This window comes from Hypomesus transpacificus, chromosome 6, assembly GCF_021917145.1.
Source record: "Hypomesus transpacificus isolate Combined female chromosome 6, fHypTra1, whole genome shotgun sequence".
NCBI lineage: Eukaryota > Metazoa > Chordata > Actinopteri > Osmeriformes > Osmeridae > Hypomesus > Hypomesus transpacificus.
This window is the reverse complement of record NC_061065.1, coordinates 7,315,715-7,338,266: the sequence shown is the minus strand read 5'-3', so window position 1 is coordinate 7,338,266 and position 22,552 is coordinate 7,315,715. Positions and strand designations below refer to the sequence as shown.

The following is a 22,552-nucleotide window of genomic DNA, read 5'->3' as shown; positions in this document are numbered from 1 at the left end:
TCAATCAGTTCAACCTGATCTATTTTTGTCTGCGACACAATTGTTGAACAACCGGGCATGTGACTACAGGCCACACAATTGTCATAACATGAGCACCACCTGCTGCATTATACATGTACAGTACCGAACACAAGCCTGACGGTAAACACCCGCTAGAGGTCATTGTTTTATATATATTGTATGTCTCCTCCATTCATGAAAGCGCCTACATTTTAATGTCGTGTTTTCAGAATCATAATCAGATTTTTATTTTCTTTATCAAATCCATGCTGTAGGCTATGTAAAAATTAGAAATTGCCTGTCTCATTATTTTGTAAATTTGTTATCTGAGTCAGGGATATTTGACATGCAAAACAGGATGTAAAAAAGCAGTCAAAATCATTAAATGGCTCAGTTATCTTTTCCGAATGGAATTGAAGTTTATACTGCTCTTTAAGGCATCTGTTTGATGACAGAAGCACTCCAAATCCCAGAATGCTATAAGACACTGTAGGTACACGCCCACGCCAAATAAACCCGTCTGCTGTAATCCTTCATTAGCTACTAGCTAGAATCCTGTGCTAGTACTTTCATTTAACTGTTAGCCGGTGTTTTGCACCTTTGTCCTAAGAAAATGGATAACTCTGGAAAAGAGAAGGAAGCCATTCAGCTTATGGCTGACGCTGAAAAAAAAGTGAAGTCTTCAGGGACTTTCTTGGGAGGAATGTTTGGCGGGTAAGAAAACACTGCACCAAAAAACAAGTGCCAGCAAAGTAGCGTAGACCTTTTCTTAACGCTAGCCGCACAAACGTTTTAGCTGATTAACTGAGTATCACCTTTAATTTCAAGATGCGACATAACAGTTCAAAATAATCTCTCAAAGTGTAATTGATATACAAATGATGTAGCTTTATACCTAATGTTAATGGAAGACATAATAGTTATTCAATTTGCTAGCCCAAGGCAATCTTATTCTTACAGCTCTCTAGCATTCTGGCTAACGTCGACTTTAGCTTGCTAGGCGAGACCTAGCTAAATGCAATGAACACCTCAGCCAATACTCATGGACTTAGTCCATTATGCTTATTTGCTTGTTAACCGCCGGCCAGGTTCCTTCAGCAGTTGTGCGTCTGTATATTGTATAGCGTTAAGCTCCTCTTTAGAGAATTTGAGGTTTGGACTGGGTTGCAGTCCCTTGGTGATACTTGTCCTCTTCACAATCAACGGCAAAATAACAAAATTCTGCAAAACGCGGTGTTATCATGTACGCCTCCCCTACATTAAGATCCCTTTGCCTTTAACGTTCCTTCAAATCGGTCCCAGTGGTTTTACTGTGAAGGATTATAGATCACACCTTTGCTAAACCACCTGTTTAAGAAATCGTTCGTTTAGGTTTAGGGCAGGTGTGCTGTCAATGGCACTGCAGAATGTTGAATGTGGAATATGTTGTTTTGAAGCACAACTATGCCGTTGCTTAATAATCAGTTAAGATTAAAATAGTCAAGAGCCAATCCCCTCAATGGAAATACTAAAGATGTATTAAGTTGTCCAACCAACTCACAGCTATGGTCTGTGGAAGTATTTCAGGCTTCAAAAATCACTCAGCATCAGTGCAAGTGCCCTAAATTAGTTATCTGGCAGGATCCTGTCAGACATTGAGCACTGCTTGGTATCCTTTTTAGTAGTTTCTGTCCTTCTTCTTCAAGATAATGTTAGTGTGTTTCTGATTTGCATGTGTTTCTATCACTGTGTGTGTGCTGTTGCAATACAAACAAGTCATGACTCAGTGGTGCACTGTCCTTGTGACACCTCTACACAGCGCTGGGGGTGGAGGAGGGTGGGGGACACCCTGAACAATGATGTCATCCCCTCTAGCTCAAATATGATTTGCTGGCCAGGGCATCATTAGTGCTCCAGGGAGTTCCCAGGGGTCACCTACAGTAGTAGATCACAAAGACAGAAATCAATACAGACGTCAAGGCAGCTATGGCTGTAAGCTGGAGCAGAATCACAAATCCGATGGCTTGGTTCCTTCCCAACAACTCTGATTCTGAGTAGTCAGACTGTTGTGTTTCTGTTACATTTCTATGGCTCCGACAGCCACAGCTGTCTTCAAATGAATGAGTAAACTGGAAGTGCTGTAATTATGCAAGCCAATTTGTATTTATTTCTGTGTTTGCGTCTTTTTGGTGGCACAATTTCTAAGAATTGTCCGTTGTTTATTGAAATCCACCTCAATGTGTCAGTGTTTTGTTGAATGTTCATGTTTTTCTTTCCTGTCTTTCCAGCGGGCCCCATAGAGTGGAGGAGGCGTGTGAGATGTATGCCAGGGCAGCCAACATGTTCAAGATGGCCAAGAACTGGAGCGGTGGGTTTCTGGTTTCTCTCTCAATGATAAACACCATCGCTAGTCCTGGAAAAACAAGCGGCGATCCTTTCAAGTTATGTTGAATTACATTTAGTCATTTAGCAGATGCTCTTATCCAGAGCGACTTGCAGAAAGTACAGGGACATTCCTCCCGAGGCAAGTAGGGTGAAGTGCCTTGCCCAAGGACACAACGTCATTTTTCACGGCTGGGAATCGAACCGGCAACCTTTTCATTAATAGCCTGATTCCCTAACCGCTCAGCCAGCTGACCCACCTTATCTGCTTGTGTGTGTGTGTCCTTCTCTCCAGCTGCCGGTAATGCGTTCTGCAAGGCAGCCCGCCTCCACATGCAGCTCCAGAACAAACACGACTCTGCTTGCAGCTTCATCGACGCAGGGAACGCCTTCAAGAAGGCCGACCCTAACGGTGAGCCTGACCGCAGCTACGCTATCTCCCCAGCCTGGTGACAGCTCAAGGCTCTTTCTTCTCCTGTCTGAACTATATATACACGAGCCGTCTCCACAGCAACCGGAGGATAGGCGGTCGACGAAGCGAAACAGACACTAAAGGACCAGCTCTCCTGAGAGCTGGAGGGTAGGCAGACTGAGACGCCTCACGGCAGGAGCCCGTCCAACACAGCCCAGTTAGACTGATGGGTCGGTGCGTCCACATTCCCAACACAGGGATCTGAGGCTGTAGAACTGGAGCAAACTCTCAACAGGGGGACCAGTTTAGTCTGCTGGAACAAGTCCTAATGAGATCCAGTTCAAAGGATTTCCTAGAGAGTTCTTGTTCCCCTTGCTCTCCAAAATACTGAGATGAGAGCGATAGCTCTCTGATGGGGGATGCAGAAATCAGGACACAAGATGCTTGAGTTTGAGTCGTGATGCAAGTTTACCAAGTGCATAACCTGATTCTGCCGTCTACTGTCAATCTCAAACTCCTCCTGAGGTGAAGGAGATAGAGCTCTGGGGATTTGACATATTTCTCTTGAATTCATAACTCATTTGAATCGGCTGGAGTGGAGTTTCTCTCTGCACTTGTGATTCTCTCTCTAGAGCAGTAGTGGGGTTATTATCTGGGTTTGTCTGCCGTATTGTCTACTCAGTGCACGGATTTAATATCTTTAGTACAAGCCTTCAGCAGTGATTTATAGAAGGATATGGCAGTGTTCATCCCCATATGCGTAGTTAGATCCAGCACTCGAGAACAAGACAATTCAATAGATGATGTAACCTTGACCTTTCTGTGTATAAGCTACTGCATATGTTGGTAAGTCTTTCACTACATCATAACGTATAGCTACTATATTACTGTCCCAAATGAATGTTTATGAAATGTACCCTGAGGGTGATGTTTAAGTACAGTTTGTAAGAGATGATAGCTAGATGTAACTTCCCAGCCCCCCCTCGTATGTGTTTATACTATCACTAACATTGTCCTCCCAGTCTGACTGTTCCTCCTTTTCCTTTTAATGCTGCCATTAGAGGCAATCAAGTGTTTAAATGCAGCCATCGATATATACACAGACATGGTAAGATGCACAGAAATACACACCATCCGCTCTTTGTGAGCCACTTTCCCCATCTGCCAGGCATGTACTATAGGGTGCTTGTGCCTGCGACGTTACAAACTGAGACGCTTTTAAGCATTTCTGAGTACAGGTACTTAGTGTTATGCTTCCTTGTTCTGTCGCATGGAGATGTGAAATAGATGTGACACTGTAGGATTTGCTAGTTCCTCTCCTAGTGGTTGTGAGGCTTCTGGCTGTAGTGGTGTCCTGCTCCCTGTGCTTTAGCTGAGGAAGGACGCTAGCAGCAGCCATATCGACGCCAGGCTCCTCTGCATCCAGTCTGTAACAATTCCTTCCGTCTGGTTCTCCAGGGAAGGTTCACCATTGCAGCCAAACACCACATCACCATCGCAGAGATCTTCGAGTCGGAGATGGTGGACGTTGAAAAGGTGAGGTTTTTTTTTTCTCCTCCTCAAAGTAATGCGCTTGAAAAACAGGTAGTTCCCAGTTTTACATCTCTTGTCTGGGTTTTCTTTAGGCGATTGCCCACTACGAGCAGGCAGCAGACTACTATAAGGGAGAGGAGTCTAACAGGTGGGTATCCTTCCGGCCCTGGGTACAGCTCAGGTTATGTAGACCCTGGAGAAGATTGTCTGTCTACTTCACATCTCCCCATGTCTGTTTCACAGCTCTGCTAACAAGTGTCTACTGAAGGTTGCTGCCTACAGCGCCCAGATGGAACAGTACCAGAGGGCCATTGAGATTTACGAGCAGGTGGGTTCTGACATAGATATATATATACACACTACGTAGATGTCACGTCCGCGTTGCCGGACAACGGAGTCGAACGTCCGCACGTTGATAACAAACCAAACCTTTAAAAAATCGGTTGAAAATTGAGCAGGTTATGGTCATTTAAAAAGTACATGTAGCCTCAACACAATTCTATGGGTGAGCGAGTTGACTGTAGCAAGATGGCCGCCATGTGCGGACGTTCCAGACTCTGCCGTAAGACATCTAGTTTTTTTATATATCTATGGGTTCTGATTTTAGGGAGTTGACTTTGATGTACCCATGCTGAAGCGGTCTTCTAAAATCCACTGTATGTTTGTGTGGTTGCCAGGTTGGATCCAGCACCATGGATAACCCCCTCTTGAAATACAGCGCCAAGGAATATTTCTTCAAAGCCTCCCTGTGCCACTTCATCGTGGATGAGCTGAACGCAAAGGTTTGTTCTCCTGTCTCTTAGAACCCAACGTCATCTCCTAGTGTTTGTTGTCATGGTTTCGCCGCTAAATTCTGAATTTTAATTCTAAACTAAATTCTTCCGGCAGCTGGCTGTGGAGAAGTACGAGGAGATGTTTCCTGCTTTCTCTGACTCCAGAGAATGCAAGCTGTTGAAGGTGCATGACCTGAATGACTGACAGACAACATGTTTCTGCTCATTTGTTATTCCAGCCCTTGTTTCTAACCTAGATTTTGTCTTTGATAGAAACTTCTGGAAGCTCATGAGGAACAGAACAGTGAGGGTTTCACAGAAGCAGTAAGCCTTTTTTAGCCTTTCTTTCTCCCTATAATTCTCAAAAAAGATTCTTTCTACCAAATAATTTGGCATCGTTGTCTGCTGGTACTGACAATCCCTTACTGAATATGAATGACATTTGGTGTTTTTTGAACCATTCTAGTGGGCTTTGATCATTTCAATAATATGAAATTATTAGCCTACTTCCTGACAACTCCTTAAACCTCACCATGTACCTCTGTCCCTGTGTGTCTGTTCTTTCTTTCTACGTCTGCCGTCAGGTGAAGGAGTTTGACTCCATCTCTCGCCTGGACCAGTGGCACACCACCATGCTGCTGCGCATTAAGAAGAGCATCCAGGGCGATGAGGGCGACCTGAAGTGAAGTTACCTCAGGGAGAAGCCTCTTAGCGAGGGGACCTGCCCTGGTATGCCTCTCCTCTCCCTCCTCCATCATCTCCTATTGTGTTAGTGTAATGACTCACTACAGAGTCTCCATAGACTACACATCTACACTCAACAGCAATGCCTAAAGAGCATCTTTAGATCAGGATACTTGGGTTTCATTCCAAATGTACCATTTATTTATAGTTCTATGGTTTCTACTGTGTCTCAGTATTAACATCCACCAAAGGTAGTCAGGGTGTGGAGCCGTTATAACACACGTCTCTGTGGATGACAGCCGGTCCCTCTCCTCTGGTCGACCAGTAACCAAGGAGATCTGAGAGGTCCAGACCACTTCTACTGAAGCATTATCAAGATGTTAGCATTGAGATCAAGCACTGCATGATTTCTACAGTGGCGATTTGGTCTTCAGTTTCAGCAGATGTGACTGGCTTTTAATCTAGAGATGAGTAACTATATGAGCATATATTTTAATATCAAATACTTGGAATTATTAGTGTATTTTGTTTTATTTCTAAAGGTTGTTTGGTTGATAGTGACCATCATAGTATGTGTGTGACACCCAACAGGAAATGTATTATCAGGGATTTTGTGACAGAAGGAAAAACAATCACACCATCTGAGTGGTTGTTGTTGTAGCCTGAGCAAGCACAGTAGTCCTGCCATCTGAGTGGTTGTTGTTGTAGCCTGAGCAAGCACAGTAGTCCTGCCATCTGAGTGGTTGTTGTTGTAGCCTGAGCAAGCACAGTAGTCCTGCCATCTGAGTGGTTGTTGTTGTAGCCTGAGCAAGCACAGTAGTCCTGCCTACTCCTGAGGACATCACTTGTACAAGTTAGACTGTTTAAAATCATCATACATTTTGACGGTGGGTTTATGGTTTCCCTGAGTCTCTTCTTTTTTGTAATTTACTATCAACTGATTTTTAAGGGGGTGGATGAACCACCAATACATTTTTTACTTTGTATGTCCAGCAGTGTGAAGTATCTGCCCGTATGTGTGTTTTTAAATGGACTAGTTCTACCTTCCCTGTACACGTGAGGGCAGTCTCTTCAAACAGCCTGTTCCATGTAGCCCGTTGTGTGGTATGTTGTGACTTAGGTTCACCTGTAGAGCACCTCCTAGATGCCCTTCTAGAGCATGTCAGCGGGCAGCTTACTGTCGTGTTACTTGGATTGGCGTGAACGGACTGCACAGGGGTTAGCTAACGTTTCTACTGAATCAACCTAAATATCTCTGGCTAAATAATGGTCTTTTTATTGACTCTGTCCATCTGTGTAAATGTACAGTAATAAAAAAACACCAATATCTGTTTTTTTTGTGAAGTCTTTGAACACGTGGTATCACTACCTTTTCCAGGCATGATCTTTATATCATAACCAAGACTAGCCTGGTTTTTATTCATCTCATTTTGTGAAAACAAAACAATTATGGATGAGTTCCACAGATTTGTACCATATTATACTGTATGTAATGTCAGTTTAAAAGTGCACCACACAAGCTGCAAGTCTGATTGAAGAATGATCATAACACGTTGGATCTGGAGGCGTGCTATGCAGTATCAGACTGGACCTCAGACGTATGACAACCCACTGCCCAACTCACAAGACTGAAGAGGCATTCTGTTAAAATGTTGAACTGAATCCTATGAAACATGATCGCTTCTAACGACATAAAAACAAACCACATCCGGGTAGATATTCCACCTAAAAGGTCTGCATGAGCTCGATGCAAACCCCAGTTGCTTAAACACAGTTGGTGTACGGTCTAGTTAATAGAGACGACCATGGCTCCTAAAGCACCAGAGTCCTCAGTAGCACTCTGTTCTCTGTCAGAGGGAACAGATGCTAACTGATACACCTCTGTCTCCAGGTCGGCTGCATGCACTGTAACACAGTCCTCCCCTGAGACAGAAACGCTCTCTGCTACCTCCTTGTCCTCGGAGCCTGTAATCCCCATCTCCGAGGCTGACTCGACCACTGTAACAGGAGCCAGCAGGGTCTGAGAGACCACGGTCTCCAGTACGGACGCAGTGGGGATGGAGGGGTTTTCGGACACGTGAGCCAGTATGGCCTCGGAGGACGAGCAGGGAATGGAGTGAGAGATGGAGACGGGGATGGAGTAGGGAATGCCGATGGTGGAGCCGTCCAGGGAGAGGATGCTGTTCCCTGTGCTGTCGGTGACGATCTGGGTGCCCTCTGTCTGGATGACCATGATGCCTCCCTGGCTGGGGTGGCCGACCAGGGCGATGGTGCCTGGACCGGTCCAGTCGGCAGGGAGGGTGACGGGCCCGGTTGGAAGCATCACTGCCCCCTCCTGGATCTTACTCCCATCTCCAGATGCGGCTCCTCTCGGCTTCTTCGTATCTCCAGTCTTTTGAACCTTGACCTTGGTTAAGCCTTTGGGCTTTTTGTCCTCCATATTTCCCTTGAGAACCACCAGATAGTTCTTCCAGGGCGCGTCCATGTCATGAGTCTGTCAACGACAGGATAAGAAACATCTCTCACTTTACACAAACACACAGTTAGATAATTTTTATGTACTTAAAAGTGAAATAGTAAGTCAATGAATCACAGGCAGGGTGTTTTCCTGTGCAGGTATATCGGCCTCACCATGGTGTGCCTGCGGACGGTAGACTTATCGGTGAAGGTGCGGTTACAGAGGCCGCACATGTAGGGCTTCTCCCCTGTGTGGATCCGCTGGTGCCTCTGCAGGGCGTTCAGCTGGGTGAAGCTCTTGTCACAGAAGGTGCAGCTGTAGGGACGCTCACCTGACCCACAGACACACGGATACACATAGCGACACGACAACAGATCATCAAAAATATGTTGATATGTGTGTTAAGATATGCGTGTGTGTGTGTGCGCTCACCTGTGTGTGTTTTCATATGCTGGTGGAGCGAGTTTCTCTGTGCAAAGCCTCGCCCGCAGCGTTCACACTTGTACGGCTTGGAGCCGGTGTGGATGTTGGCATGATGCCTCAGGTATTCTTTAGACGCAAAGCTTTTCCCACAGCTCTCACACATGAAGGGCTTTTCTCCTGGGAGACAACAACACAAGAGCGATACATCTATTCAGCTAAATGCGACTGGGCTTCGCGTCAGTCACTGTTGCTGCTGAATGGGGAAATTGTACCAAGAGCTGTGGATGCACACTGACCTGTGTGCGACCTCTTGTGGTAGCACAGCATGTGCTTCTGGTTAAACCTGGCTTCACACTGGTCACAGGCAAACGGCTTCTCTCCAGTGTGGATCCTGAAACACACATGCATAGACCAATCAGATCAATAATAACGATCCATATGACCTCATAATGAAACCCGCAGAGCAGACTGTTTTCCGAGCTGCTCAGGCTGGCTGTGCGGGTACCTGCGGTGCGTCTTGAGAGCAGAGCTCTGGGAGAACCTGGCCTGACACTCGGAACACTCGAAGGGCTTGTCTCCCGTGTGAGTTCTCTCGTGCAGCGTGAGGGCGGTCCGGGAGCTCAGAGACTTGCTACAGACCGGACAGACATGGCGCATGGCCCCTGCTCCGCCCTCGTGGACCTGGGAGAACATTTAGCAAAATAATTCAACATCGTAAAAACAGTAGTCATTCAACAGGGCCACTTGCAGACAGAAAGGCACGGTGGCAGAAGCTGTTTGGACGTGAGAATCCCGAGTCATTCGAACTGATTCCACCGGACGTCACCTGCCGCTGGTGACGGATGACGTCCTTCTTGCGTTTGAAGGTCTTGGTGCAGACGTCGCAGGAGAAGAGCCGCTCGTCGTTGTGCACGTGCCTCTCGTGGATCTTCAGGTTCCCGCGGTTAGCAAAAGTCTGCTGGCAGGTGTCACAGCGGTAAACCACCTCCGCCTGGACACCATGACTCACACTGGAACCACACACACACACACACAGAGGGACAGGTGACACTTTATGACAACAATCACGACTACATCGCTGGCTGTGACCGATTCGTCAAACCCCAGCACCCACCTGATGTGTTTCATGTAACTCTTCTCATAGAGAAATGTCCGCTGGCACTTCTCACACTTGTACTGAGTGTCACCTCGCTTGGCCACTCTCCTTCTCGTGCCCTCTGCCTCCTCCTCCTCCTCCCCCTCTTCCTCCTCCTCCATGAACACGGGGTCATCCCCAGGTTCCTCTTCCTGGATATCAGCGTCTCCCGTTTTCTCAGAGTCCTCCTCCTCCTCCTGGTCACCCTCCTCCTCCTCCTCCTCTCCCTCCATCACAGTTTCCGTCGGAGCCTCGTCCTCCTGGGAGGAGCCGGGTGCTTCCTGGTCGGAGTTCTCCGCCGGACCTGAGGTGATCTTTAGTCTCCGCTTCTTAGGAAGGCCAACATAGACCTTGCGGCCTGCCAGTCGGTTGCTTAGCCTTCTCCCCGTGAGTTCAGGTTTCACCTCAGCCGTGATCTTGACATTTGCCTCTTTAGGGCTTACCTCTTTATTCTCAGCAATCCTTGGATCCATGGATCTCTTTATCCAAGACCTTCTTGGCAGTTTCACAACTCTAGTATTTAGTGTCAACTTCACAGCATCTAAACCTCCCTTTGTCTCTTGTGATGTTTCTGTTATAGGTTCACTTGATGTTTCTCTATTCAAAACTAAGTTGCAAGCCTCAGTAAGCATCTTACAGTCCAACAGTTTTGACATCTCATGAATGTCACAGATTCTCTCTTTGGCAATCTGCGCTTTACCAGTGTATACATACTCTAAAAACGTGCTGAAATCAGTGGTGTGTATATTGGTGAGGAACAATTTCTTGGGAGCATCTTGGGCAAGTAGAATACATTTAAAGTAGCCACTGGAAGCGGCTAGCACCACTTGATGGATTTCAAACTCTTCCAGCTCTCCTTGGAAATTCACCTGTACTGTGACGTCACACAGGTGACCTTTCTGTCTCAGTTGGTGCATAGCCTCCAGCATGTCCTCATGATGGCTGTCGGCCAAGAGCTGGTAGCTCATGTTTCCTCGGTACTGTTCGGAAGAACCTACAATATGAGAAGTAGATGTTTTTGACATTTATTTTCACCTCCATTTCGACTCAAAGTCTAAGATATACAAGTCTTTATTCATATTGGTGAGTACTAACAATTTCCATGCGATGCTTTCGAATGACAGCCATATACAGTGCTTTGGGACCTAGCAGGCTAGTAGCACAACATTAATCTATCGTTACTCATAACAGCGGGCTAGCAAGGTAGCTAGTTAGTCCGGAACTAATTGAGCAGCTAGCTAACGTTGGATACCTGGACACGTTATTATTGTAATCCATGCACCTGAACTCAATTATTAACCAGCTAGCTAGCCATTAACATGTCCAAACATTTATAATAAAATAACTATGCTAAGGTATAGCTTGCTGGCTAGCTGATGAACAAGACGAGATCCGCTTAACAATCTATTGCGGCTAATCAAAGACTGCTAGCTGTAAGTCTGAAAAGAAAATGAGTTGTAGTCAGCTAGTTCATACTTATGGTGTTTCAATGTTGTAAGCATCAGCACAGATGGTGATATGCGCGTCGCCAGCTTTCTTACCGTAAACTCGGTAATGGCAGTCCTTTATAAATGTAGCTTGCAAGCGGCTTCCATCGAAAGTATTTCCTGTAAAATGTGCTCCACGGAGACTGACGTAATGGTCCCAATGGATATCCGGGTCGTCGAAATGAGTTAAGCTCCGAAAGTTGTCAGAATCTAGCCTACCTATGTGTCTTTATGCATTTTTATGTATTGCAGCATAGAGCATATTTAACTGTGCTCATAGACCCCAAAAAAATCGACATGTTACCGTGCTCCGATCTCAGACAAATTGTTTAGCATTTACTTTTAATGTCCACACGGTGGTGTCATTTTATCATATTGTTCCACCTGATTCCTCAACTAGCAATATTTTCAAGACCAGTGTTCGGTTATTCAAACGCGCTTTTGATTTGTGGTTGGCTGATTAAAATGGATCAGTATTTATCTTAGAAACGAATGATGTGTGTCAAAACAACTGTAACATTTAAATAAACAGTAAGTTAACAAATAAACAAGCCCAGATGCCTCTCTTTTATTCCTCTTGAACTCAACCCAACGTGATAATCAGCCACACCATTTTCTGAACGTAGCCTACACTGTCATTCCAAGGGTGAATGTTAAGCTACTTGAGGATTCACTGGGGTGCTGTTCAGCTGCCAAGGTTTTTTATTGACCGAGGAAATCCATATACCTTACATTTGCCCTAATGAGTTCTGCAAACTCTCATGCTCTTCCGGTGATTCATACTGGTCTCCTGTCGACCAGAGGCTGTGGTTTTCAGCTCAGGGCTGGAACACCGCCACCATGTCTGCTGAAGCTACCCTACGCACGCACCCACGCACGAGCGCGCGCGCACGCACGTCAAAGCACCCTTCAACCTTTACTCTTTGACCCAATTCAGAAAACCTTTCATAATGTTGGGTTGCCTGTAACTAATGATCATCGTTGGATGTAGTTCAAGCGCTCAGATTCCGTAAACAAAGATGGAATGATTGTTGAAGAGAGATTAAGTTTGTGCTTTTTTCTGTTATTAAAAATAATGATTTTCATTTGCCATGGCATTACCAAGGTATTTTCAGTTTTTCTTCTTCTCTCTCTCTCATGGGTTCAATGTACGGGTTGTCATATTCTGCAGGCTGAGGGATCAGGAAATAGCAACAAAAAAAAAAAACATAGTAAAAGCAGATCATATAAATGTTTTACGACAATGCTTGGACTATCTCCTCACCAGCTGTGGTTAGGGATTGGGTTAAAAGGGTGTTGCACGTGAGGTTTTATAGTTCTGCATCAGGTGTCACAGGGTGCAGGGTGGGACAGGAGATACTATCTCCAGGCGTCCAGTCCTCCAGGGCTTCCATCCCTTATCAAAGACTACAGTGTGAAGAACGCAGATGAAAGAGTCAACTTGTGACCAGATGATGAACTAGGTCTATTGATAGACTTGATGTTTGTGGAGATGCGTCGCCATGTTGTTAGTCATGGGATGGGATGTCATGGGGTTCATAGAAGGTGAGACGCTCGACACAGGAAATGTCCAACGTTCGGCCTTGTTAGCTCGAGCTAGGACTCCATGTGGCAAAAATGATGTCCGACGCATCCTGATGCTAAAAACAACAGCGTGCCCCAACACTGCGTGAACATGAACCGAGAAGAGGTGCTCATCTACTGGTTTTTAGAGGACATTTATGAAACAACACTGCAGAATTCAGTGTGCTTAGAGGGGCTTTTTCTTCTCTGAAGTCATGCAAACAGTTTGACTAAGATGCGGTGAGGTTGAAACTGTGTCCTCAGCGGACCAGTGCATAGCAGTAGATGTAGTGAACCCGCCATGGTAACACACCCCAACACGGAACTGTTGCAGCTCACGGCACAGAACAGCCACAGAATTCTTTCTGCTCTCCTATCCGACCACATGACCAGTGCCAGGCCAATCATATCTGAGTCCAAGTTAGCATTCTGTGGTGTCTGCTGCCTCCATTCCATTGAGAACTGAACTCTGTAAGGGAATCATGGTTTGTGAAATAGCATGTTTTTGGGCTCTGAATAACCTTTGGTCATTACTGTACAAATAGTTGTTTTTCCATCTTGTGCTTAGCAGGCAAGTTATGGCCACGTATAAGTTCACTGAATGGTTGACTGCTGTTCTGCTGGAGAGTTTTTGTTGTATTTGTGGGTTCTGTTTTTTTTTTGTGAATGACTGGAAATCTCCATCCATGATTATGTAAGGAGGGAGAAACCTGAGTCATTTACTCTACATTGACTTAATGTAGCTCATTTGTGGGTGTGTTATGTAGGCAAGGCACACACACACACACACAAACACACACACAAAACCCACACACATACAGACCTGTCACAAGTAATCTCTCCAGCTCACTCTCACTTCTTCTTCTCTTCCACTCTTCTGCATGTTCAGTGGCAGCATGCTACACCACCTTCACACTGTCCAGAGCAGGCCCGGATCACTCCCAACCACCAAGTATCACAAGCAGACAGGACAAATCACACCGGCTCAACAGGGGAACTGACCGTGGGTGTAAGAGAGTCAGTTCTCCTCATCTCTGTTAAAATGCAGTGATGACCTTTTTTTTGATGACTTTGAGTTAGACATGAAAGGCAACGAGGCAGGTTTGATGTAGATGTAGCCTCCATGCCATCATCCAGGGAGTGGATGGTAACACACGTTTCTTTGAAATGAAGAGTGTGAAGATGAGCTTTGCCTCTCTAACTTCTCTTCCTATTCTGTGGTCACTCTATGGGGACATGTTTTCCTTTCACTACCACGGGTGGGAATTGGTGTGGCACTGATAGATAAAATTACTTTCAAAAATGGCCTCTGAGTCACCATCTCTATTCACAGCGCTCAGCCCTCTCTCCTTCAGTTGTCCTTGTGCTTCCTCTCCAGTGTAACTGTATACAGCACTTAACACTCCAGGTGGCACAAACACCGGCTCAAGGACAATAACCCACACTTGTGATGCTCACAAATAGACTATTTGTCCATGCATGCCAATCACGTTAACCAGTCAGCCTTCCTGTCTGTGTGGGAACACAGGGACATTGTGTGGTTTGTGCTGACATTGTGTGGTTCTGATAAAAATAGATCATCCTCCACTTCAGTCTTAAGTGTAGGTGGATACTTATCAGCTCTGGTATTCTGAAAGAGAAATCTTTACCAAGAGAGTGTTTGAAACATTAAAGTCCAATGATTAATAATGTGTCTGATGTCCAAGCCACCCACATCTGTGGTTGATGGCATTCAGCTGAGGAGGGTTTCCAGCTTACCTCAGTCTGATCTCTGAGAACACAACAGCAGGTGGTGGCCCCTTACCAGACTTCCCAGCATGCAACATTCTCCCTGACGGAGTGGGACATGACCGTCAGCACATTCCTGAAGATTTGGAATCCCACGAAAACCAATCTCTCCTTCCTCCCCTCCCTTTCCTCTCGCTCTTCCTCCTCTCCCTTCCCTCCTGCTCTCCCTCCCTCACCTCCCTTCTCTCTCTTCTTCCCATCCCTTCCCTCCCTTCCTCCCAAATCCTTCCTCTGCCACCCTCATGTCCTCTCTTTCTCTTCCGTAGATTGCATCACCCGTCTGTCTGGCCCCCACTACTCAGCCCCCGTGATGTTACACACACACACACTCACATGCAAACTCACACAAAATTATGGGCACAAGGCTCCTTCCAAGTTCTGGTTTTGTGGCGGCAGCATGAATTTCATGCCTGGTTAGAGAACAGAGTTTTGGAAGCCTTCCAACTTTGTTCCATAGACTCACCCTCCTCTCTCACTCGCTCTGTCTGTCCTTCAACCTCTCCTTCCCCCTTCCATCTTATTTTCTTTCCCCCTCCCTCTACACTCACCCAGAGGTCAGAAATATCCTGTGGTTTAGGTCTGATCTTTGTGGATATGCGTCTAAATGAAAAACACACACGTACCCACACACACACAAGTAACCACAAACACACACATACACACACACACACACACACACACACACACACACACACACAGGGAACACATGCTGAGCTGCTTGTTAGGGACAGCAGTGTGATGACTACAGACACACTGGTACGAATTACATTCCATCTGTCTACAGTTCGTAGGGTCACCTGAGCCAGTTAACGATGAAGTGAGTGAGAGAGAGAGAGAGAGAGAGAGAGAGAGAGAGAGAGAGAGAGAAAGAGAGAGAGAGAAATGATAGGAATTTGAAAGGAAAGGAGAGTTCACAGGGCTCTGTTTGTCAGAGTAGCCCTCTGGTATGGATCTAGAAGCAGCCTATCCTCCCAAACCCTAACTGTAGCCCACCAGGCCTCAACTAATCCATGGTTGTGGGTCGCTGTGGTGGTTTCCCCCAGAGGGGTGGTACAAAAGCAGGCCTCAAGGGACTAGGTTAACCCCTGGCTGCTGGGCTCACCCATCCTGTGGGTTGCATAACTTGGCAGCATTCCAGCTCTTGTGTAACCGTGCCGGTCTAAATTAACCACTCCTCCATCACCCGTCCATCTTCTCGGAGGGTTGTTGAAGGGAAAAAGACTCGGCCAATGAACTAAACCACAAATTGTCTTTGGAAGCACAAGACTGCGCTGCTGGATTTTTGCTTGTTGACACAATAGCTCTGATAGATTGTCTTTCAAATACACAACCGGTTCCCAAATATACATTCCTATAGGGGCTCATAGTCTGCTCTCTGTTTACAGTAACGTAACCTCAGCTCTACCCAGCTTGTATAAACCCAAGACAGATCAAGCAACAAAAGATCCAATGTACTTGGCCAGACATGCAGCTCTGTGATCGCTGCGGCTGGTCTTCCACCTGCCCATCTGTGCCAGGTTACATTCACATTTAATCATTTAGCAGACACCCTTATCCAGAGTAACTTACAGTAGGTACAGGGACATTCTCCCCGAGGCAAGTAGCGTGAAGTGTCTTGCCCAAGGACACAATGTCATTTGGCACGGCCGGGAATCAAACCAACAACCTTCTAATTAATAGCCTGACTCCCTAACCGCTCAGCCATCTGACCCCCAGGTTAGAGAGGAGGAGTAGAGGGTGGAGGGTGGAGGGGACAACTGCGTGGGATCACACCCAGTCCAGGTAGCTCTCCCTGGGTGAGCAGAGAAGGCTGGCTGTTTACACTGCCAGGTTCTCCAAGCTTGAGGAAACATCAGTGCTGAGCCACGGTGCATTCCTCTGAGCTGCACTCATCTCAGCTAAGCTCTGATAAACTACAGAAACAGTGCTTTGTTTTCCAAGACGCCATTTTCTTTTTGTTCAACAAAGCATGTCCTCCACCTGATCTCCCCTCAGCATGTCCAAAAATGGAGGAAGAGAAAGAGGAGAGGCAGAATGAGGGAATAGGGAGTTCAGTCAGCCAGCTCCATTGAGAACTTTAACTGACACATAAACTGAACAAGACAATCACTGTGTGTGTGTGTATGTGTGTGTGTCTATGTCTGTGTGTGTGTGTGAGTGTGTGCATGCATGCAGTGTCATGTCTGTAGGGTTGACGATGATGGCCTGCCACTAAAGGGACAAATCATGAGACATGAGATCCTTCTTAATTAAATTCAATCCAGGAGGAAAGATATTTCTAGGCCATGTGGGTCACAACGTCCATTCTGTCAGGCATGCTAGTAAGGGATTTGGAGCGGCAAGCAGAGAAGTTTCAACTAACACAATGTTGTCACATTTTCCACGACAGACACTCATTTGATCTCCAATCATCCAATCAGGAAGTAGAACCCTGGTAAACGCCTAAGTCTGTCCTCCCATGGCTACTTGCTGCTGATTGGTTGTTTTCTCCTGGCCATTGCCTGAGAAGGGGGCTGCCAGAGAAGAGGATAATGATCCATTGTGTGTCTGTTTAATTGAATGATCCAGAATTCATCCTGTGCTGAGTTTTCACCAGCAAGCAACGGCCTTGGAGGCAAGCTTGCAGGATAACAAGCCAGGCCAACAGAGTGATGGGGTACGGTACTGGGTCTATGAGTCATAGACATTATGAGAGCAGTCCTCATCGTTGTCATGTGATTCGCTCTCCAGTGAAGCTCACTATCTCCTGTATAATGTAAAGACATGAAAAGGTAATGGGTTAGTAATGGATTATTTCTCTGTTCTCTCCAAATTGTGATAGAATGCCCTTCATGGAAACCACTGTTCTTTCTGCCAATATGTCAGTGGTGGATTTAAATGTGTGTGTATGTGTGTGTGTGTGTGTGTGTGTGTGTGTGCGTGTATGTGTGTTTGTGAGGAGGGTTGACACCTGAGGTCATAGAGGGGAGGTCTCCCAGGAGGGTCCCAATGTTGTGGATATGTAAGTTAGATATAATCTTTTTCACATTAGACTGCAAATCTGCAAATCCACACAACCCTAAGCAATCTGCCTCTCAAAGCCAAGAGGTATATACCCAAGCCTTGTGTGTGTGTGTGTGTCTGTCTGTCTGTGCTCTTCTGCATGTGTGTGTGTACGTGTTTGTGTGTACGTGTTTGTGTGCTTGTGTGTGACGGAGATGAAACAAACCAGTTTTCTCTCATTAAAGAAAAAACCTTGTGTTCCAAATGGCCGTAGAGAGAGCGAGTTGCCATGGTAACAAGTTTTGTCACAGCAGTTTGCAGTGGGGTTGTCTGTCTAAAAGTCTGGCTGTCTGTTTTTCTATCATTTTTCTTTTAGTCAGTTTGTCCTCCTCTCTCTTCCACCTCATCAACCCAATGATCAAATAGATTTTGCACATTCTTCACGGGGCAGTAACTGTCACACACACAGTCACAAACACACACACACACGCTGTTCCCCCTAACTGCACATGCACCACACACACAATCCCACATTAGACCACACACCTCCTCAACAGACCGAGTCTCACAGCATTGTACCTGCTCTCTGCTTCAGCTTCCAGCCCTCACACTAGCGTGTTAGTGTCAGTGTGTGTGTCAGTGTGTGTGTCAGTGTGTGTGTCAGTCTGTGTGTCAGTGTGTGTGTCAGTGTGTGTGTCAGTGTGTGTGCAGCCTACCAATGAGTGTGAATAGAGCCGTCTCTTCAACACTGTGGTCTGGGTGATTTCCTCTTGTCAGATGTCAGCAGGATAAGGTGCTTTAATTGTCCTCTTCCCTTACAGCAGCCTACTTACTCCTCTGTACTTCCTGCTTATCTGGGACACCAGATGTCCGTCCGTAGGCCTTCTGGACAGACAGCTCTGTGTGCTGGTGGAGAGATGGCTGGCTTGATAGGTTGATGTTGATCTTCTTAAGTGTAAAGTGTTTGGTACACTTGTGATCCTGCGGGGGGGGGGGGGGGGGGGGGGGGGGGGGGTTCTGTGCTCAGCTCCCTAGGTGATTCTGTGGCAGAGACCACCTACAGTCTGCCTGAACATTAATGTCTGTCCCAGGGCTTCTTCAGGACCAAGGATTCACCACTCACACACACACACACACACACACAGCCTCCCTGGGGTGGGAGAGCGATGGCCCACTGCTGCTTCTCCCCCCTGCAGAGAGACGGCCTAAAGCAGCTCCATGAAAGCTTCTCCTCTGGCTCCTCTCACCATCCAGCCTGACACACACACACACAGTATATATACATAGAAACACACACATCCACAGACACACACACACAGGCTTACATGTGCACACATACGCATTCATTCTAGGCCACTTATCTCTCCTGTTGGCGTTATCTGTTTTTACTATCTCTGTCCACAGTTTTCCAACCCTGGGGGCACATGGACGACACATGCACACACACACACACGCACACACACACACACACATTGACACATGTACATACACACCAATGCCCATGAACGCAAGCACACATGTTTCTCTGGGACATGCAGGGTAGATGAAAGGCAGGAACAGCTTGAAGACATTTTCTGAAAACATCGAAGAGATGGACCAGTTAGACCTGACTGGGTAGGATGAAGCCACCCCCCCCCCCCTGTCAAACATGATGAGCGAGCCAGCAGCGTATGAGAGGGGCTGAACAGGTCTTTGATTGGAGCGTCATCGTGGCTGCTGTTGCAGGTGATGCTCGGCTGAGGTGAAGCGGCCATGTTGCCGAGCAGCTCTGAGCTGTGAGAGATGAGACGTCGCCAGGACAACGACGAGCTCCGCATCGCACCGTTCCCTCTCACCAGCCGCTCCCTGACAAACCTGCCAGTGACTCATCTCTCCAGGCACGTGACTGGAACACACAAACACACACATACGGGCTCACACACACACACACTCACTCACGCGTGCACACACACACACTCCTCTACTGATGGTGGGCTTCCCCCACTGCCAGTGCGTCACAGATATCAAGTAGACTGAAATCCTGTGTGTGTGTGTGTGTGTGTGTGACCATGCTTGCGTACACCTGGGGGTGCACGTGTGCAAGTCTGCCTTCATACTTGTGAGCCTTTGCAATTTCTCATGCATATGTGGACTTCGTCATGTGTATAGTGTGTGTGTGTAGGCTAGTTGTGTGTGGGTATTTGCGTGTGTGTGTAGGCTAGGTGTGTTGGGGTATTTGCGTGTGTGTAGGCTGGGTGTGTGTGGGTATTTGCGTGTGTGTGTGTGTCGGAGATACGGAGGTTCCTAGAGGACTGCCGTTTGAAGGGAATGAGTCATCACTGAGCAACCCCAAGGATGGCTGGTGATTCATCCTCCTAAAAACACCAGTGTGTGTGTGTGTGTGTGTGTGGGTGTGTGTGTGCTGAGGGGTGTGGCACAACTATGTGAGCAGTGAGTGTGTGTCTGTTTGGGATTCTGCAAAACTGATTGTTTTGTTATCAAAGAAATGCTGTACGGATGTGTTGACGGGAAGAATGCCATGTGTTACAGAAACTCTCTACCCAGAGTTCTGTCTTCTCATTATGACCACTGTGTATGAATATGCACAAACTAGGTTGCAGTAGATTCATTATCTTCGCGGCACATCTATTTATACGTTACTTCAAAGGCCAGTACAAGGTCTGCAGCGATGAGATCTTGTTCAAAAATATGTGAGAGATTCTGTTGAATAACATATTGAAATATTGAGGGGGGGGGTGGGGAGGGGGGGGGTGGGGGGGAGGGGGGTGAGAGACAGGATGGGAGGCACTGGGGGCTGAGGGATGCTTTTACAAAATGAATCCCTTCTGGATTCTTCTGGGAACAGCATTAAACGGAGCAGACTGAGCACATTCTCCTGGAAGCTTAAACTCACGCATAAACACAGGGACACACACACACAAACAAACACACACACACACACAGACAAACACACAGGCAGACACACAAACACACACGCAGATTCACACCGGTCTGATATCCCAGGGGTCACCTTGAGCTGCACAAATTGGCCGTGGTCGGATGAAGTCTTGGTGCCGCCAAATTAGTCACACGTTGCATCTGTTGGGGAATCTACCATCTTCTCTGTGTCTATTCTTCTTTCTCTTTCTCTCCCTTTATCTTTCTCTCTCTTTTCCCTCTCTCTTTTTCTCTCCGCTTCTCTGCTCCTCACTCTCTTTCTCTCTCTCTTCTCCCTCTCACTTTCTCCCTCTTTTTCTCTTCCTCTGTCTCTCCTTTCTCTCATCTGTCTTTTTTCTTCCTCAATACACATGAATGAATCTAGTGGTTTACCTTCGATATCTCAGCCTACAGCTGCTGTCTTTTTCCATTCACTCATTGGTGGTTTTGTAAGTAGAGTTCCGCTTATAACTACCGGCTATTCTAAACTCATTGTTCATGTGAATGCATTACTTCAGCTTTTCACTGCTATGAATGAATCTGGTGGTTAGCCTCAGAGAATGCCTGTGAAAGTGTTTCCATAGGCAAAGAATGATTCTGCTGGTTATAACTGCACCAACAGTTTACTGTACTGTGGGTGTGGACTAGGTCTCATTCATACATAAAGACACACACGCACACACAGACACTGTCTCTTGAAATGAACTCTGCAGAGCCAGGGTCCTCAGCATGCGTCTTGCCACTGCCTGCGTTGGCATGGAAACCCGAGCAGAGCGGGGAACACTCTGTTCGATCGACAAATGGGTCATGGAGAGACAGCACACACACACACACAGACACTCACACACGCATATACAGATATTCACACGCACCCATACCAAAAACAGAAACAGGCCAAGCCCGATGGATGAAGAAGCTGGTAGCCCAGCCAAGCATGCGGTGGGTTGGATGAGGCCGGTCACAAGGCTGAGCAAACACAAGAAAGAGTCATCCTCTGGACCAGATCGAGACTGACTGAAACAAGGGGAAGAACAGGTTAGCAGTCACCAGGCAGGACCTGGAAGTGTGGTGGATGAGCCCTGAGGGTCACGGCTGAGCGGAGGCAGGCACAGATCCCCCCCGGGGGGCTGGGGGGCCGGGGGGCCGGGGGGAACCAGGCTGAGACCGGGGTGAAGCAGAGGGAGAAGGAGGGGAGCCGAAAACCTGAGAGCATAATGACAGGAGAGACAGAGGAGGGGTGTATGTGGAAGCAATGGAGGGGAAAGAGAGTGGAGGTTCTCCTGAACTTGGTCTGGGCTGATGCACGGACGACCTACCGCGCTGCACCTGAGCTGCTCCAAACTTTTCCCAAACTTTTTTGTCTTGTTTATTGCTATATTTTATATATTACTTCATTTATTCATTTATTGTGTCGTTACCGATGTAATCTATACATCTACTGTCTCAATTATAGGTTTACTCGGCACGGCTTTTTTCCTTGGAGCTCGACGCTACTGTTCCTGTTGAACTAGCCAATTCAACGTTCTGACGAATTATCTTGGCTGGCATAAACTATTAACGTAAGTTAATTATAATGTCTCACACCCACTCACATTGTCCTACATGTGTCATTTTGTTCGAAAAGTTGACTCTATTAGAGAGTCGCGTTCAGTCGCTTGAGGAAGAACGTATGCTAGTAACTTTAGATGCGACTGGCGCAACATCACAGACAGGGAGTCCTAGCGTGAGTGAGGACTCAAGTTTAGCCCCACCGGTTTCACCTTTGCAGCATGGTGGGAGTGGGACTCCGCAGACGTTAGTGATCGGTGACTCCATCACTCGTAACATTAGATTGGAGGGACCAGCGACAGTTTACTGTGTACCTGGGGCCAGAGCTACCGACATAGAAGCTAATCTTAGGGTGCTGGCTAGCACTAGGGCTAAGGCAAATGCCCAAGCTAAGGCACATGGCGCACGCACTGATGATAGGTATGAGAATATTGTCATTCATGTCGGCACCAATGATGTTAGGCTGAGGCAGTCAGAGGTCACGAAGGT

The 22,552-nt window shown here is 46.8% G+C and overlaps 2 protein-coding genes across 6 annotated transcripts; one reads left to right on the top strand and one right to left on the bottom strand.

Annotated features, from left to right (window-relative positions):
• The first annotated feature begins 528 nt into the window (after positions 1 to 528).
• On the top strand, positions 529 to 22,007 carry napbb (N-ethylmaleimide-sensitive factor attachment protein, beta b). Of its 3 annotated transcripts, none has more exons than XM_047021700.1 (11): positions 529 to 714; positions 2,268 to 2,347; positions 2,657 to 2,773; positions 3,835 to 3,881; positions 4,232 to 4,309; positions 4,399 to 4,454; positions 4,550 to 4,634; positions 4,984 to 5,088; positions 5,195 to 5,263; positions 5,353 to 5,403; positions 5,664 to 7,091. In XM_047021700.1, exons 1-11 carry the CDS (start codon positions 614 to 616, stop codon positions 5,763 to 5,765), a joined length of 891 nt encoding a protein of 296 aa, XP_046877656.1. In that variant the 5' UTR covers positions 529 to 613; the 3' UTR covers positions 5,766 to 7,091. The 3 variants fall into 3 exon arrangements, with proteins under 3 accessions (XP_046877656.1, XP_046877655.1, XP_046877654.1); XM_047021699.1 differs by lacking the exon at positions 3,835 to 3,881 and adding an exon at positions 21,969 to 22,007 and having other exon boundaries at positions 626 to 714; positions 5,664 to 5,808; XM_047021698.1 differs by lacking the exon at positions 3,835 to 3,881 and having other exon boundaries at positions 626 to 714; positions 5,664 to 7,083.
• Positions 7,100 to 11,707, bottom strand: gzf1 (GDNF-inducible zinc finger protein 1). 3 transcript variants are annotated; one of them, XM_047021696.1, is made up of 8 exons: positions 11,256 to 11,707; positions 9,759 to 10,773; positions 9,471 to 9,654; positions 9,150 to 9,325; positions 8,941 to 9,035; positions 8,654 to 8,821; positions 8,395 to 8,552; positions 7,100 to 8,257 (listed from the first exon to the last, which is right to left on the bottom strand). In XM_047021696.1, the coding sequence occupies exons 2-8, from the start codon at positions 10,745 to 10,747 to the stop codon at positions 7,550 to 7,552; spliced, it is 2,478 nt and encodes an 825-aa protein (XP_046877652.1). In that variant the 5' UTR covers positions 10,748 to 10,773; positions 11,256 to 11,707; the 3' UTR covers positions 7,100 to 7,549. The 3 variants fall into 3 exon arrangements, with proteins under 3 accessions (XP_046877652.1, XP_046877651.1, XP_046877653.1); XM_047021695.1 differs by having other exon boundaries at positions 11,321 to 11,707; XM_047021697.1 differs by having other exon boundaries at positions 10,875 to 11,261.
• Positions 22,008 to 22,552: the final 545 nt, after the last annotated feature.